The sequence below is a fragment of the Suricata suricatta genome, chromosome 1 (genome assembly GCF_006229205.1).
Source record: "Suricata suricatta isolate VVHF042 chromosome 1, meerkat_22Aug2017_6uvM2_HiC, whole genome shotgun sequence".
Lineage (NCBI taxonomy): Eukaryota > Metazoa > Chordata > Mammalia > Carnivora > Herpestidae > Suricata > Suricata suricatta.
The window spans coordinates 183,396,469-183,415,015 of record NC_043700.1 but is presented as its reverse complement, the minus strand read 5'-3'; the positions used below and the strand labels follow the sequence as shown (position 1 = coordinate 183,415,015).

General features: G+C 44.1%; 1 protein-coding gene across 1 annotated transcript in view; it reads left to right on the top strand.

Annotated features, from left to right (window-relative positions):
* Positions 1-18,547, top strand: part of CC2D2A (coiled-coil and C2 domain containing 2A) — a 136,881-nt gene that overhangs the window by 42,286 nt on the left and 76,048 nt on the right. The window contains exons 9-14 of the mRNA XM_029948558.1: positions 5,034-5,193; positions 7,841-7,977; positions 8,840-8,971; positions 12,689-12,898; positions 13,840-13,946; positions 17,753-17,893. Coding sequence (XP_029804418.1) covers positions 5,034-5,193; positions 7,841-7,977; positions 8,840-8,971; positions 12,689-12,898; positions 13,840-13,946; positions 17,753-17,893 — 887 coding nt within the window. The remainder of the gene's footprint in view (positions 1-5,033; positions 5,194-7,840; positions 7,978-8,839; positions 8,972-12,688; positions 12,899-13,839; positions 13,947-17,752; positions 17,894-18,547) is intronic.

Below are 18,547 nucleotides of genomic sequence, written 5' to 3'. Positions count from 1 at the left end.
GCACTAATACTGCTAGAAGTGTTGTGCACTATAGCCAAAAGTGCCCATCAACAGATGAATGGATGAACAAAATGTGGTATAGACATAATATGGACAAGTATTCAGCATTAAAAAGGAAAGAAATTCAGGGCACCTGGTTGGCTCAGTCAGTAGAATATGTGACTCTTGATCTCAGAGTTATGAGTTTAAGCCCCATGTTGGGCACAGAGTTCACTTTAAAAAAAAAAAAAGATTTGGAGGAGCCTGGGTGGCTCAGTGGTGTAAGGATTTGGCTTCAGCCCAGGTCATGATCTCACGGTTCAGGAGTTCCAGCCCCACGTTGGGCTCTATGCTGACAGCGCAGAGCCTGCTTCAGATCCACTGTCTCCCGCACTCTCTCTGCTCCTCCCCAACACTCTCTCTCTCAAAAATAAAAAATTTAAAAAATATTTCGTTTTAAAAAACTATTTGGATATGTCAATTATATCTCAATAAAGCTAAAAAAAATTTAATGAATAAATAATTTTAAAATATTGAAAAGGAAATTCTAATAGAGGCAGAAAAAACATTTGACAAAATTCCACTGGGGAAGGGGGGCATTCTAAAGCCTTTATTTAGCAACAGGTAGATTATTTCATTAGAAAACTTGTTACCTTCAAGGCAGTGATGAAAATAATTTACTGAGCTATCTGAAGCCCTTGGAGCAAGATGTCAGCTACTGTGGGGCGGGAAAGTACCCTAAGATTAATGTACTCCAATTAAAGGGGCAACGCCACCTTACAGTAAGTCCCCGTACACATTTTAAATACATAGATACCTTGCAAACTTGAAATGTACGTATAGTTTGGTACTTATATGTGATACATGAATGCCATATAATGTCTCTGGTGGCATTTGTGACATAAATTAAAGCATTTAGAAAGGTTTGTCGGGGCATCTGGGTGGCTCAGTTGGTTATGCGTCCGGCTTTGGTTCAGGTCATGATCTCATGGTTCGTGGGTTTGAGCCCTGCGTTGGGCTCTGTGCTGACAGCTCAGAGCCTGGAGCCTGCTTCTGATTTGGCGTCCCCCTCTCTCTCTGACCCTCCCTTGCTGGCATTCTTTCACTATCTCTCAAAAATAAATAAAAACCATAAAAAGTTAAATTAAAAAAGAAAGATCATTACATCATTATGGTAATGATGGTGATTAGAATCTATTTCTAGAGCATTTTGATGAATTGCTAGATTTTATACAAATTTTCAATTTAAACACCTTTTCATTCTAAGGACCTTGATTACAGAAAATTGTAAAAGTAAATTTAGAGCACTAAGATACCTTTTCCAGTTGAATTCTTTGGAATTTTCAAGTCAGGAACACCTATTCTGAATATTCTGGGGTGTGTTTTTGGTTTTGTTTTTGTTTTCTTTTTGGAAGTGGGGAAAAATAAAATTGAGAGGATTAGAATGAAAGGAAGCTGTCTTCTTAAGTCTTTACAGAATGACATGACCGTCTCTACATCTGTGTACGTGAAGTGTAAAAGAGTTCTAAACACATCAAAGTTACCTCCAAAACATTCATGATAAAAACTTGTAAATTAGGCATAGAAGGAATGTACCTAAATGTGACAAAGGCCATCTATGACAAACCACAGCTAACATCACACTCGGTGGTGAAATGTTGAAAGCTTTTTCTCTAAGATCAGGAGCACGGCAATGCTGCGCACCCTCACCTTTCCTATTCAGCATAGTACTAGAGGGCTGAGCTAGAGCAGTCAGGCAAGAAAAAGAAATAAAAAGTATCCAGACTGGGGGAAAAAAGGAAGTAAAACTGTCTCTATTTGCAGATGCTATGATTTTTAAAAACAAATCTTTTTGATGTTTATTTTTTTTAAATATTTATTTATTCTTGAGAGAGAAACAGAGCAAGGGAGGGATGGAGAGAGAGAGACACAGAACCCAAAGCAGGCTCCAGGCTGTCAGCTCAGAGCCTGATATGGGGCTTGAACCCGTAAACTAGGGGATTATGACCTAAGTTGAAGTCAGAGAGGCTTAACCGACTGAGCCACCAGGCGCCCCATGTTTATTTATTTTTGAAGGAAAGAGATATAGAGCATGAGCAAGGGAGGGTCAGAGAGAGAGAGAGGAAGATACAGAATCCAAAACAGGCTCCAGGCTCTGAGCTGTCAGCACAAAGCCCAACGCAGGGCTTGAACCCACCAACTCACAAACTGTAAGATCATGACCTGAGCTGAAGTCAGATGTTTAACCAACTAAGCCACCTAGGTACCCTGCAGTTGCTATGATTTGATACAGAAGTAATCCTGAAGACTCAACCAAAAAATTGTTAGATCTAATCAATGAATTTAGTAAAGTTGCAGCATATGAAATTAACATACAAAAATCAGTAGTGTTTCTTTACAGTTAGCAATAAGCTTTCTGAAAAAGAAATAAAGAAATGATCCCATTTACAATAGAATCAAAAACAGTAAAATACTTAGGAATAAATTTAACTAAGCAGGTGAAAGACCTGTACTCTGAGAGGTATAAGACAGTGATGAAGAAATCAAAGACACAAATAAATGTAAAGCTATCGCAAGTTCATGGATTGGGAGATTTAATATTATTAAAATGTGGCTATTACCAAAAGCCATCCGTAGATTCAATATAATCTCTGTAAAGGTTTCAATGACACTTGTTACGGAAGTAGAAAAATCACTCCTAAAATCTATGTTGAACCACAAAAGACCCAAAAAGCCAAAGTAATCCTGAGAAAGAAGAACAAAGCAGGAGACATTACCCTTTGATTTCAAGCTATACTATAAAGCTTACAGTCATCAAAACAGCATGGTATTGGCATGAAAAACAGACAAATAGGTCAATGGAACAGAATCAGCAGCCCACAGATAAACCCAAGCATAGATGGGCAACTAATATTTGAGAAGGGAGGGGCCCCTGGGGTGGCTCAGTCTGTTGAACGTCCAACTTCAGGTCAGGTCGTGATCTCACGGCTCTGTACTGACAGCTCAGCCTGGAGCCTGCTTTGGATTCTGTGTCTCCCTCTCTCTATCCCTCCCCTTCTCATGCTGTCTTTCTCTGTCTCAAAAATAAATAAACATTAAAAAAAGTTTTTTTAATTTGACAAGGGAGCCAAGAATACTCAGTGGAGAACAGACAGTCTTAGGGCACCTGGGTGGCTCAGTCGGTTAAGTGTCCAACTTCGGCTCAGGTCATGATCTCACAGTCGGTGGGTTTGAGCTCCGCATCGGGCTCTGTGCTGACAGCTCAGAGCCTGGAGCCTGATTTGAATTCTGTCTGCCTCTCTCTGCCCCTCCCCTGCTTGTGCTCTGGCTCTGTCTCTCAAAAATGAATAAATGTTTTTTAAAAAATTTTTAAAAAGAAAGAAAAGACAGTTTCTTCAAAAAACGGTGCCAGGATAATTGGATATTCACAAGTAAAAGAACGAAAGTGGGTCCACATCTTACATCACCCACAAAAATGAACTCAAAATGGATTAAAGACTTAAATGTAAAACCCGAAACCTCGAAACTCCTAGGGAAAAAAAACCATAGGAAATGAGCTCTTTGACCTGGGTGCTGGTAATGAGTTTTTGGAGATGAAACTAAAGCACAAGCAACAAAATCAAAACGGGATTCATTACCTCGGCTTACCGAAGCTCGTTCAGTACTAATTGTTTTACAAATCGATGTTCAGCTTGTTCTGACTCTGGATGTCTCTTGAGGTTGCAGACAAGGAGGCCAAGAACACAATCATCTGAAGCTTGACTCGGTCCGAGGGTGTGCTTCCAAGGGTTTTATTCTCAAGAGCTGCTGGCGCGAAGCCTCCGTCCAGACCCTCCCCACAGAGCTGCTTAAGGGTCCCCATGACGTGACTGGGGATCTCCCCCAAAGCAAGTGATCCAAGGGAAAGCCAGGAGGAAGGCGTGGTGCCTTGCTTAACCTAGAGTCAGAAGAAGCCTGGCAGGACCAGCAAGAGATCTGCAGGCTTCTGAAATCAGGGCTCTGCTCTCCAAAAGCCACCTCTGCTCTTGCGTGTTTCTCCCCCGGAAGCAATGTGTTCCTACAATTGCCCTTTGAAATCGTGGGCACATGGAGCCCCATCCCTGTATGGCACGCATGTTCTTGTCTGCTCAGACCCTTTCTCAGTAATTAAAAAAAATTTTTTTTAATGTTTTTATTTATTTCTGAGAGAGAGAGAAAGACTGCATGAGCACAGGAGGGTCAGAGAGAGAGGGAGACACAGAATCTGAAGCAGGCTCCAGGCTCTGAGCTAGCTGTCAGCACAGAGCCTGATGCGGGGCTCGAACCCAGGAACTGGGAGATCACGACCTGAGCCAAAGCCAGGTACCCCCCTTTCTCAGGATTTATATGCGCAGAGTGTATTTCGCTTTCCTGGTGGAGGTGGTCGATTACTTGTAGCTCTCCTTTTCTGTCTTCTCTGCAGGGTTTCTCAGTCTGTCTCTGCTCACCGCAAAACAGAAATGTCACACACTGAAATTAGGGCACCTTTCTCTTTTTTTGCTTTTTTGACATTTTTGGCATTCTCTAATAGTTTGTGGGTTAGAGTCCCACATTGGGCTGTGGGCCGACAGCTCAGCCTGGAGCCTGTTTCAGATTCTGTGTCTCTGTCACTCCCTGTCCCTCCCCCTCTCATGCTCTCTCTGTCTCTGTTTCTGAATGTCTCTCAAAAGTAAATAAACATTAGGGGCACCTGGGTGGCTCAGTTGGTTGAGCATCCGGCTTCAGCTCAGGTCGTGATCTCACAGTTCGTGGGTTTGAGCCCCACGTCGGACTATGTGCTGATAGCTCAGAGCCTGGAGCCTGCTTCAGAGTCTGTGTCTCCCTCTCTCTCTGCCCCTTCCCCTTGCTTGTGCTCATTCTCTTGCTCGCTCTCTCTCTCACTCAAAAATAAATAGACATTTAAAAAGATAAACAAAAGGGAAAGGTCACTTTGTTGTGAGATACATTGTTTGATGAGGAGTCTAACCTCATTATTATTTTTCTAAGTACACGAGTAATCTTAGCACGATCTCTTCTCGCTGCTTCACGTGCCGCAGGGTGAAGACGAGCTGCTGAGTGCTGAGGCCGAGGACCTTCTGTGGGGCTTAGGTCACACGGCGGAGGATTTGGTGGCAGTCAGACCTGCAGATTATGAAAGCGTCCACGTCCGGCTACAGATGGAAAAAGAACTGCTGTTCGTACCCAGCAGGCTGACAGGTACCCAGTCGTTTCGCCTTCCTGCTCAGCGTGCGCAGCTTCATTCTCCTTCAGGTGAAATACGGCTGGTGTCTGAGGATGCCCAATTTCTAATCTGAGTTAGTAACCGAGAAGTATCTTTGGGGCCCACGGGCGGCTCAGTCAGTTAAGCATCCGACTCTTGGTTTTGTCTCAGGTCATGATCTCAACGGTTTTGTGAGTTTGAGCCACGCATCGGGCTCCAAGCTGACAGCACAGAGCCTGCTTGGGATTCTCTGTCTCCCTCTCTCTCTGACCCTTCCCCACTTGTACTGTGTCTCTCTCAAAATAAATAAATAAACTTAAAAACAAGAAATATCATCAGGAGCCCTCAGCCACCAGGCATCTCACTGTTGTCCAAAAGGAGGTTACCCCTCGGGCAATTAGGAGGGAGTCCCAAAGCAGGTGGGCTGACGTTCCTCACCTCAGCGGGGTCGGTGCAGGCAGTGGTTAAGGGTCGTGGAGCCGGACCACTGGATTAACTCCTGGTAACTGCCCCTTGCTGAGTTTCTGCCCTGGGTTTCCCTTTGCTCTTTTCTCTCCTGGAATTTTCTTTCCTCCAGAGAATGCCTGAGGGACCTCTCCCTTACTTAACTGGTAGTTCACACTTAAAATGGCAGGTGGGGGTGCCTGGGTGGCTCAGTTGGTCAAGTGTCTGACTTCGCCTCAGGTCTTGATCTCACGGTTCATGAGTTTGAGCCCTGCATCAGGTTCTGTGCTGACAGCTCAGAGCCTGGAGCCTGCTTCAGATTCTGTGTCTCCCTCTCTCTCTGTTCCTCCTCCATTCCCACTGTCTCTGTCTCAAAAATAGATAAAGATTAAAAAAAAAAAAAGAGGCAGCTGGGAAACAGATGCAAAGCTGACACTTAGCCGTAATAGCAGCAGTGAATGCATTCTGTGCACTTCCTCCACCAGGCCCCTTTCTAATTACTTGATGTGTATCCACAAATCTGCTTCCACACCAGGGCCGGAGAAGTCTTCTCTTTCATACCCATTTTACAGATGAAAAAGCAGAAGCCCAAAGATGTTAGGGAACTAGTAGTCCAAGACCTCAAAGCTAGTGACATGAGGGAGGCAGGTCTCCGAGCGGGGTGGCCAGCTGCAGAGGCCAAACGCCTCCAGCAATGCATCCCGATGCCCTTTGGGGCTGTGGAGAAATGCATCTGCAGCAGCCTTGGCCAAAGAGGAACTTCCTCACTCGTGTCTGTGTGCAGAGGACTCTCACTTCAAGGTCTGTCCCCAGAGCCCCCTGAGTTGGGAGTGGAGGTCAGACCCTAGGGCCAGCTCAGACCAGGGGTGGGGGTGGGTGTGAAACAGGCTTAAGGCATCAGGGCTGCATGGGAGTCCTGTCTGAGCGGGGATCGCATCACAGGTCCTTCTCCCAGCCACGCTGTCCGCGGGGTGGGGTCAGGGGCTGTGAGGAGGTGACCTGGCCTAGCCAACAGGAGCTGGGGAGCCCCACAGCCCCAGCTCCTCGTCCAAGAGCTCTGACCTTGAGCGAGTTCCTCTATTCTGGGGTGCCTAAGTCAGCAGGAAAGGAGACCATCCTATGACATGAGCCTGGACGTTCCATTTTCCTTTGAGCACTGAGAAAATGACGTGAGTGAATCACCTGTGTTGTGACCAGCACGTAGCAGGGGATCAGAAATACTAATTTCTGTTGCTGGTGCTGTTGTGCTTGTCACTGCTTGGAGAGCCGTTGCCAAAGTCGAGTGCGTTTGCCAACGTCAAGCCTTCTACTTGCACGTATTTTTAATCTCTTCCTTCCTGATCTAGCTTTGTAAGTACAATCATGCTTGCACAACCTATAAGCATGCACACAGTGGGCGAGTGACTCAAAACATTTCCTTGCAAAGAGTTGAAGACCCTGGGATTAGTGATGGGCCCCTGTCTAGTTGCCTAGCCATGGGAGGGGTGGGGAACAGAAAAAAAGGTTGAAACAAGGGTCTGCCCCCGGTTTTCTAAGGACTTTGAGGTAGGTTTTTCCAAAAATACTGACATTAGTTGCTTTTCTGTGGGTGAGTTTGGAAAGCAGAGTGTCCAAATGGCCACACACTGCAGAATTAGCAGATTTGGAGATTTGGCGAGGTTTAGAGTTAGGTAACTATAAACAGAAGTGACTCTCCACCTCCCCCGCCTCCATGTCAGGCTCCCAGGTTCCCCATTCCCAGCTTCTTCCCTCTCAACCTTCAAATGCAAATGCATCACCTCCTGAGAAAATCCTCCCTTGCTACTCTGTCTCAAGTTTATCTCCTTTATTAAACTTTTTAACTTACAAACCATTTTCCCATACTTTACCCCGTTTCATTCTCCCAAGAGCCCAGTGAGAGATATTATCACCCTTATACAGAAGCGCTTGGTCCTGGTTATTTCCACCAGTGAGCAAAGGAGCAGGCGGTAGGCCCCGCTGGTGAGTAAGGTGTGGACTTCTTTCATGATTCTACAACGTGATATGACAGCTGAACACCTTCCTCTTTTCCCTGTTCTGCATCTAGAACTTAACATGGAATATTTGCAGCTTCCAAGAATGTAAATGAAATCTCCCGTAATTGTTTTAAGTCACCAAATTGCGGTTGGAAATGTCGAGGTTGGCACTCATGTTGCTCGTATTTATTTCTGACCGACCCAGTGCCGACGTATAAAAAGCTTCCCGAGAACGTACAGCCCAGATTTCTGGAAGATGAAGGCCTTTACATCGGCGCAAGACCGGACGTGCCTCGCACCTGTCAGAACATCGTGGAGAACAGGCTGCTGAGGCAGGAGCCCGTAAGCAGGCACCCCTGTCCCCTTGTCCCTCCCTACCCAATGCCCCCACCCCCTCAGCCTTGTAGCCCTTGGGCGACTCTTGGAGCTGCTTCTTCCTATGGGGACAGTCACATCATACTCGTTTCCTCCTGTCTACAGACAGTGATTCAATTTTTTTTAATTTTATTTGTCTCCGGGTACATTTGGTGATCCTGAAACCATACAACCTCTCTACGGCTCAAACCCATCTTCTGCTGGCCGGGCTTGGGCTTCTCCTGCTGAGTCAGATGCTGGCAACTTTTTTGCAATTCGCAGAAATGTTTAATCATCCACAGATAGGATGTTTTCGATTGTTTTGCTCCTAGGGTTTTTTTCTTCAATTTTTAATGCATAGAAAATACATTTTCTTCTGAAGCACTCCTGTTAGCTTTTTGTTAATGCTTTTTTGGAGGGGAGTGAGGACTATATCTTAAATTAATTGTGGGGGGTGTTAGGGAAGACTCAGTTGCTAATGGAAAGGAGGTATTTATTTTTAAAATAATTTTTTATGTTTATTTATTTTTGAGAGAGAGAGAGCTGGGAGGGGCAGAGAGAGAGGGAGACACAGAATCCGAAGCAGGGTCCAGGCTCTGAGCTGTCAGCACAGAACCTGATACAGGGCTCAAACCCACAGACTGTGAGATCGTGACCTGGGCTGAAGTCAGCCCTCAACAGAGTCACCCAGGCACCTGGGAAAAAAAGCTTTTAAAGATCTATTGGGACCGGGGAAGGTGCATGAAATGTGCATGTCGACCCAGAATTTTCTTGCAAATGTTGTTTTTTTGTAAACGATTTTCTGTCCAATTACAAGAAAGTACTGTCCTTCCCTCTGCTTGGCCTGCAGGGAGGAAGGTGGTTCGGGGACGATGGGAGGATCCTGGCGCTGCCGAACCCCATCAAGCTGGTCCCTTCAAGACCGCCCATGCTGCCACAGGAGCGAGGTGTTAAGGCGGAACTCGAAACATTGTATAAGAAGGTAAGCCCATCTCCCCTTTTTTAAATTCGGTTTATTTATTTATTTTGAGAGAGTGGGGCAGGCAAGCACAAGCCAGGAAGGGGCTAAAAGAGGGAGAGACAGAACCCCAAGCCTGTTCATGGGGCTTAGACTCACGAACTGTGAAATCGCGACCTGAGCCGATGTCGGACGCTTAACCAACTGAGCCACCAGGTGCCCCTACTGTGGTCGTTTCTTTCTCTACGTCACACATACAGAACAAACCACAGGCGTGTTGTGTAAGAGCAAGCCTACTGTGTTCACTACTTTCGTCTCAAACAAGGAATGAGTTGAGTTCCCAGGCAGGAACGCCCAAGTCAGGGACTTCATTTGCGTATCCAGGTTAGCTGGCCTTATTTTTCCTTCTTTTTTCTCTGTCATCTCACATATGCTGCAGGATCATTTCCCATTTATTGCTCCTTTATTATATAACTGGAGGTTTTCTGACCTTGCAAATCCTGTTTACTGTGCTTTCCTAAGGTCAGGTACAAAACTGCTTGACTTGAGTCCCAGCACTAACACTCAGATTAAGGGCAAACTTGGCCCTTAATTTCTCTGTGTCACAATGTCTTCATCTGTAGACTGGACATACTAACAATGTCTGCCTCCAAGGTGGTGGTGCAGATTTGCTGAGACAGTCCATTTGAGTGCTCAAACAGAGCTCAGTAAGTGCTGGCTAGTGTTAAACAGAGTTGCCTGCTTAAGTGATTATATTTCTCTTGTTTTCCTCAACCGCTGAGCAAAAATCACCACCTTCAGAAACCCATGTAATTTTATATTTGGGATATTTCACCATGGATAAAGTGAAACAAAGTGAGGGGATTTAATGATCATTCTGTAAAGCAGGACACAGGTGCAAGTCAGGGCATTGTCCTATTAAGGACTACTTCGTGACTTTGGAAGGGTCCCATTTCCTTAATTAAAAACATAGAAACAATAATAATCCTCTCTACCTCAGAGGATCATTGTGAGTATTAAGAAAATGTAACTGTATGCCCTTTAAAAAGTTTTTTAACACTTATTTGTTTTTGACAGAGCATGAGCAGGGGAAGGGCAGAGAGAGAAGGAAACATAGAATCCGAAGCAGGCTCCAGGCTCTGAGCTGTCTGTCGGCAAATAGCCCAATGCGGGGCTCAAATCCATGAACTGCAAGATCATAACCTGACCCGAAGCCGTACGCTCAACCAACTGAGCCACCCCAGGCACCCTACCCTTTATTTAAAATTGTGAATTTCTGGAGCACGTGGGTGGCTTATTCAGTTAAGCGTCTGACTCTTGATTTTGGCTCAGGTCATGATCTCACAGTTCGTGAGTTCGAGCCCTGCATTGAGCTCTGGGCCGACAACTAGGAGCCTGCTTGGGACTCTCTCTCTCCCTCTTTCTCTGCCCCTCTCCTGCTCTCTCTCTCACTAAAAAAATAAGTAAACCAACATTTTTAAAAAAGAGAAACAAAATAAAATGTGAACTCCTATAAAATATTGTTATTACAGAAAAGTATCAATGAGTGGCTACTTTGTGCAGAAACGTGATCATGGCAGTGATTTGCAAAACAAGTCTAAACCCAAGTCAGAGTCCAGGAGGGATTTGTCATCTGTTTACATGACAGACGTGTGACATAATGAGTGATCAAGGTAGTCCTCCCCTTGTGCACATACCCAGTAATATGTCAGTCTCCCTTCACCATTCCATCTACTCAACAGGACACACTGATACAGTGAGGCTGTAAATTATGGGTTACAATGAGAAAATAGAAGAGTAAATACTATGGAGAATAGGGTATGAAGGGAGCCAGTTAATATTATCTGTCTGCTTTAGAAGTTGTGAGCTAGTTGGCAATGGCACAGGGGTCAGAGAGGGATGCAGAGATCAGTTGCATTTTGGGAGCAGCTGGACAGCAGAAGACCACGTGGACTTCCTGTTCCATTTCCCAGGAATCACGTCCCCACCTAGACACAAGCCTGGTGAGCTTGCCATGCAGACGACTGAGGGGAACACTCCAGGCCAGGAAGCGGGCTCTCGGGAGAGAGCTAAGAAGGGACAGCAGAGAACCTGGACCAATGGCTCTTGCGCTCCAGCTGGCTCTCCAGCCACATTCCTCCTCCTCTCTGGGGAAGAAGCCATGAGGATGGGCAGTGGGGAGAAGCAAGGTGACTTCTTCCCCATACCTGTGAGATGGGAGATCTTCCCACCCTGTGTGCAGAATCGAGGAAGTAAAGAGAAATAGTTCCACCAAGAGGGGCTGATTATTTATTCTTAGAAGAAATCGTTTCTGCTGTGTTCGTGATAGTTCTCAGTATATAGGAAAAGAAAAATATAACAAAAAGGAAGACAAGGAACCAGGAGTCTTTCTCCTTAATAGGAAGAGAGCTGGGGTCTGTTGAGCAGTTAGCTCAATGACTACCAGTAGTCTTAGAAAGTTTTTTTGTGTGATTGAGCTGAGCCTGGGCAGAGCCCACCAGCAATCATTTGAACATGGGCTAATGGAGATTTGGGAGAGGAGAATGAAGTACAGTGACCTAGTAACATTTCAAGCAATGCTACCCACATTACTTATTCATACCAAAAAGAGTACAAGATAGAACCTGAAAGCCACACCCTGAGTGATCTCATAACTCTGGAACCCTATGGTGAGAGGAAAGACAAAGCAAGAACCAGCAGGAGCAAAGCAATTAGAGAGGAATTTTCTGTTAGGTCTGTGGAATGATGTTTAATTGTACAAAGCTTTGTGAGGCAGAATTTTTTAAATTAATCCTGGTGATCATAAGACACATATTGGCCACATGCAGATTAAAAACTTCTAACATGGGGCACCTGGGTGGCTCAGTCAGTTAAGTGTCCGGCTTCAGCTCAGGTCACGATCTCATGGTTCATGGGTTCAAGCCCCGTGTCGGGCTCTGTGCTGACAGCTCAGAGCCTGGAGCCTGCTTCAGATTCTGTGTCTCCCTCTCTCTCTCTGACTCTCCCCTGCTCACACTGTCTCTCTCTGTCTCTCAAAAAAAACAAAAACAAAAACAAAACTCTACACAAATGTGGGTTATAATTGAATACTTTCATCTGAACGAAAGAGGAAAGAATTGTGCCTTCATTGTTGCAGTCTAAAGTGTAAGGACATAAATGATCAGAACGAGGGCTTTTATAAGGCACAAAGTATCAGTGGAATATGATTCCAGCAGGCGTGGTCTCCCTTCCCTATAAATCCATGGAGACTCAACTCACCATATTCTGGTATTCTGGAAGGTACTGAGATAGAGTCAGTCCGTTCCTATTCAAGCCTACCATTTGTAAACACATCCCAATTTTATAAGGATCCTTTTTATTAAGTAGACTTCACTTCTAGTGTGGAGCCCAACCTGGGGTTTGCCTCACAACCCTGATATCAAGGGCTTAACCACTGAGGGGGCCCATAGAACACTTTTTCTAAGCAAAAAATCTGTCGATCTTCTCATCAAAGACAGACTAAATGTTATTTTATAAGAGAGAACTTATTTTATTAAAATAAATGAGGATTCAATACATCAGTAGTCTACTAATCTGGGGAGGAGTGGGAAATATGAAATCGAATGGCTAAAAAGAAATAAACTCATATGTTCTTACTCGTGGGTCCTGGGGCACCTGTCTGTGGTCCCACTGCACATCAGAGCATCATTATCCAGTAAGTGCTTTAACCATGGTGCCCCCACACTCTGCTCTCTTTGACAGGCGGTAAAATATGTCCACAGAAGTCAGCACATGATTGGGTCTGGAGACTCCCCTGGAAACTTCCAACTGGACGTTGATATTTCAGGGTTAATCTTCACTCATCACCCCTGTTTCAGCCGGGAGCATGTTTTGGCAGCCAAGCTGGCCCAGTTATATGACCAGTACCTTGCAAGGCACCAGAGAAACAAGGCAAAATTTCTTACTGACAAGGTACCCTCTTCCATTCTTACTGTCAAATTGGTTCTTCTGATGAGCCCAAGCAACAAAGACACTTTCCAGCAGCAAATATTCATGTGCCCCTTTCACATGCCCCCCTGGCCTAAGATGTGTGATAGAATGTTCTACCTACAGGCAAAAGGAAGGATTTGGCAATGTACATTTAATGTGTGCAAATTCAGCGGCACACACTTGGCTGAGAGAAAAGTTTGTGCAAACAGTGAAAGTGACCTGACCTCCCAGGAGAGAGCGTTAATGGAAGGTGTGTGGCTGTGTCTTGCTTGTGTGACCCCAGATGCTGAGACCATTCGTGGCTTGAGAACCTCTCTGTCCTTTGAGACATTCTCGATTCTACATGTACTTTCCCACGACATGGTACTCAAACACAAGTCGGTTGTTTCAAGTGGTGCTCAGAGAAATGGATGTCTGGCATTTATGTCCAACGTGACACTAATCTGATGGGGTTTGCTTGGGTAGTTTTAACTATGGGCAACTTTTCTCCCATGCCCTAACTTTATACCTACTTCCCAAATAAGAGATATCTCCGTAATACCTCCTTTTATGAGTCTCTGATTTTATGATCAGTTCACAAAAATATCACTGTATGTCCAGGACCCAGAAAGCTCCACCTTTAGCCTTAAAGGAAACCTTATTTTTGAGACACACACATGAAAGTAACATTTGTCACAAGCAATTTGATTATCTGGGCTACAGAACAGGGATGGACACACTGTTCTTTATTATTGCTTTTATTTTTTAAGAATAGAAGAAACAGCTCTCTGTCAGAGTTCATTTTAGTGAAAGTGTGGGAAAAGCGGATCCACTTGGAGACTTGCTGGCGCCATTTTGCCCTGGAGAAGTGGGTGGTTTGGGCATGTAATTTGCAGTAGGTAATGGAATTTCTAACTCAAAATTTTCATCCATATTTTTTTAAGCTCCAAGCTCTAAGAAATGCTGTTCAGACAGGACTCAATCCAGCAAAAACTCACAAGTCTCTTGATACAACCCAAAAAACTATCAATGAGTATAAATCTGAAATTCGGTGAGTAAAGTCTGCCGTAACTTCTACTTTTTTTTCCTCTTGTTAGATGCGTACTTGTTGAAAACTTTTTTTTCCAAATGCACTGAATAAATGAGAAATTGGGCCAAATAAAATAATGAGATATATTTATCATATTAATAAATCATCATATTAATAAATTAATATTAATAAATATTAAGGGATTAAGGAATTAATAAATCAAGGGCTATACATATATACTATTCTTTTCACAATCGAGCCTTGAGTTAGTTCTTCCAGGAAATTGAAAAATGGTGATGTTGAGATACTGTCATGGTAAAAGTATGAAGAGTACATTTTAAAATGAAAATTCTTGGGGTGCCTGGGTGGCTCAGTTGGTTAAGCATCCGACTCTTGATTTCAGCTCAGGTCATGATTTCATTATTCATGAGTTCAAGCCCTGCCTTGGGCTCTGCACTGACCATACAGAGTTTATTTGGGATTCTCTCTCTCTCTCTCTCTCTCTCGCTCGCTCGCTCTCTCTGCCCCTCCCCTGCTTGCACTCTCTCTCTCTCTCTCTGTCTCTCTCTCTCTCTCTGTCTCTCAAAATAAATAAACTTTAAAAAAATAAAATGAAGTGAAAAATCTTATTTATGCTAAAACAAAAAGCCCACATTGCAGCCTCCTTGTAAAAATAATTTTTGTGTTAGCATACATTGGTAAGAAAAGAGACAAAAATCTGTTGTGAATACAGGAGTGGTTTTATATGGACTTGTATTTATTAATCAGCGTTTGAAAGCTGGCAGACCTGTGCGGAAGGTGCACAGACTGTGCCGGGGGCAGACCAGTGAGGTCTTTCTGCACTTCTGGTCCCGCAAAAGAGTGGGTTCTAGTCTTTTGCTGACATTTAACTATTGCTAAAACCAATTCAAAGCAGACAGCCTGTGCCTGGATGTCCCCTCAAGTGGGGGCCTGGCTGATGACCTGACCAGCAGCCATGTGAGCCCCCGCTGGGCATCGGCCGAGTCATTGGCTAGTGCAGCTCACCTCGGCCAGCACCACAGCAAGCACTTTGCATCTTCTTTTCAATAAATGGTTTCACAACCACATTTGCTGGTCCTCTAAGCCGGAACCAGCTGTACAAGGAAGGAAGCACGGTATTGGTGCAAGACAGGGAAACACTGTATTTCACTCTCTCAGACCTACTCAGACTTGAACATACAATAATTCTGTGACCCTAGAGCCCCATCTGGCTACCACTTTCCTTCTGTACTTCCCTTCACAGGCAAGCTTGTGGAAAACATGAATCATTCTTGCTGCTCGGCTGCCTCCCATCCCATTCACTGGAACCCACCATCACTCACCCACCCGCCTTTCCTCTGAGGTGGAGCTGGCCACAGTCCATGGAGACCTCCGCCTTGCCAAGCCCCTCCTGTGACCTGGCTGCTTCCTCTTTTTTTTTTTTTTTTTAACATTTATTTATTTTTGCGAGACAGGGAGAAACAGACCATGAGTTTTAAAATGAAAATTCTTGGGGGTGGGGCACCTGGGTGGCTCAGTCGGTCAAGTGTCCGGCTTCAGCTCAGGTTATGATCTCACGGTTCGTGGGTTCAAGCCCCGCATAGGGCTCTGTGCTGACAGCTAGCTCAGAGCCTGGAGCCTGCTTCACATTCTGTGTCTCCCTCTCTCTCTGACCCTCCCCTTTTCCCACTCTCTCTCTCTGTCTCTCAAAAATAAATAAAGAACATTAAAAAAATTCTTGGGGTGCCTGGGTGGCTCAGTTGGTTGAGCGTCTGACTTCGGCTCCAGTCATGATCTTGTGGTTCATGGATTTGAGCCCCGCGTCGGGCTCTGTGCTGGCAGCTCAGAGCCTGGAGCCTGCTTCCAATTCTATGTGACCTGGCTTCTTGACAGTGAGGGGCCATCTTCCTCCCTATGTCACGCTCTCTTGGATGTCCGCACCCCTCTCCTGCCTCCTATCCATCTTTCCTACCATCCTGCATCTATCGTCTTTCTCTGCCTATCTTCTAAAAGTGTAAATTTTTCACAGACTTTTTCTTTTTCCTTCCTTTATTCAACTGCATTTCCTCCTGAGATAAATAGAGTCCCATGGTTGGAAAGATTATCCAGAAAGGCCAGTGAACTCCCAGAGTGTCACCTAAGGGCTGACACGCTCTTCCACACTCCAGACCCCACGTGCATCAGGTTTCAGAAAAGTGTTACCTGACTCCCCCTGCAGAACTGCCTTTGCCTTTTCCTCCAGAGCCCTGACCACACCTGGTCATTAAATGTTCTTTTGTGACGCTTTGCCTCTGTGGCTCAGCTGTCAAAGTTTTCTTGCGAAGAGTTCGTTTTTAGCATTTCTGAGAAACTATTTTGTCAGGTACTAAAAAAGGAAATAGAAAATATGTCAGAAAGCCTCAAGGTGTCATGGAATTCAGTAAGATAATTTTATGCCACAGTTTTTAAAAAGGAGGCTGGGGAGGTAGCAGCTAAGGGCACAAGAGAACAGACCACTTGATAGTGACCGGTAACACTTGCGGACTACTTACTTGTGGGCACAGTGCTAGCATTAGCACTTACTCCTCTCAACAATCCTGTGAGGTAGATTCTGTTAGCACCCTTAGCTTACAGATGAGGCAGGGAGAAGTTAGGTTGTTCTAGGCTAGCTCACAGATGGGAGACCCAGGATCTCAACCTAAAGTGTCAAGTTCCAACATCTGTGCCCTTAGCCACATGCTTCACTGCTTCTCATGAAGAAGATTTTTTAGTTCATTGCTTTCTTGTTTCTGTGAAGTCCTCAGAGAACCCCGAATCTTGGCTACCCAACCACTAACTGGCTGTCGCCATCCGCCATCTTCTTTTTCCAGACCCAGCAGTTGAATAATTAGGAACCTAGACCTCTGTGCTTCTCTGTACCATCTCCACAGACTGAGTCATCACAAGTACAACCTCCAGACTCAGGCCTTCCTTCTGGAGGTCAGGAGGTGCTAATTCATGAGACTCTGCCTCCATAGTTTCCTGCAGCACTCTCGTAGGCAAAACTCACCTTGTATTTTGTAATAGTTTATCTATATGTATGACTCCTGAGCTAAATTGTAAATTCCTTGAGGACAGAGACATGTCCAATCTTAAACATTCCTGAATCACCGGGCATGACACCTGCTACTTGATCAAGAGAAGAAAAATTGTCTATTTGGCTAATTGATTAATAGCATAATGGAGTACATTTGGGTTCTGGATTTGACTATCATTCATAGAGCGAGCTTAACATAAGGCATTAAATAATTCCCAAACACTTTAAATAATGGGAATAAAAATAAAAGCATTTCCAACTGATGTCTCTTCAAATCAAGCGAGAAATAATGTTAATCTAGTTGGCACTGAAGACTCAGTGAGCAACATTACTTCATCCTAATGTAGAACTTATGATTTGTGTTAACAGAGACAGATTTAAATGTTTGTGTTTAACTTGGATAACAGCATACTTTCCTATGTCTACAATGATTTAGTCCATGAGAACTGAGTTTACTGGGCCTCTTATTTTTATAACTTCAAAGGTGACTGTTTGTTTAAGGGTACATAGTATTAATAAGAAGTTCAGAAGATGACTTAGTTTAACTGACATCAAATTCACCTAGAGAAAACAAAATCAAATAACCTCTTGAGACAGATGGGCGTCCTACTGTCTTCAAATTTCCACAATATTTTTGGATGTCTAGTGCTTAAAAAGCATTATGGGTATCAAATTAAATAAACAATCGCTATAGCATTAGTAGTTTCTCTTCCTAAGTTATATACCCACCTGAATAACTTTTTAATATATATCAACATGTTCCATCTTCTAGGCAAACAAGAAAACTGCGTGATGCTGAACAAGAAAAAGATCGAACATTGCTTAAAACCATCATAAAAGTTTGGAAGGAGATGAAATCCCTTCGAGAATTTCAGAGGTTTACAAATACACCCTTGAAACTTGTTTTGAGAAAGTAAGCTTTTTTCCAAAGATGGCCTTATTGAGGAAATGTGTAAAACACGGGTACAGTTTAAAAAATAATTACAAATAGGGGCACCTGGGTGACTCCATCAGTTGCATGTCCAACTCTTGGTTTCTGCTCATGATCTCACCATCATGGGATCAGGCTCCATGTTGGGCTCTGTGCTGAGCGCTATTCTCTTATATGGTCTCTATACTCCTTATAGTTTTATCTTTCTCATTCATCTTTAGTCCATTTAAAATAGAGATTGTGTTTGGCACAGAGAAAGTATGCTTTGATAACATGTCAGCTACCTAATCCACTGGACTTTGATACATGATTAACAGTAGAGTTATCACAACAAAACCCTATTCTGTATAGTAATTAAAGGGCATCTCTGCTGCTGGTTTTGGTCCCTTCCTGACTGTTTCTTCAGAGTAAGTGTTGTGCTGTACATCAACATGAAAAGTAATAAATATGCGCATTTATCTGATACATTGCTTTGAAGACAGTCCTCATTTAGTAAAAGATAGCAGCAAACTGTGATTTTTAGGGCTTCATAAATTTTGTAATTTTCATAAGACTCCGAAGCCATCCCACAGTTCTTGGGATAAAGACAAGACTGTGCTTTAGGAAGGCAGGGACCTGGTTGCCATTGGATATCTG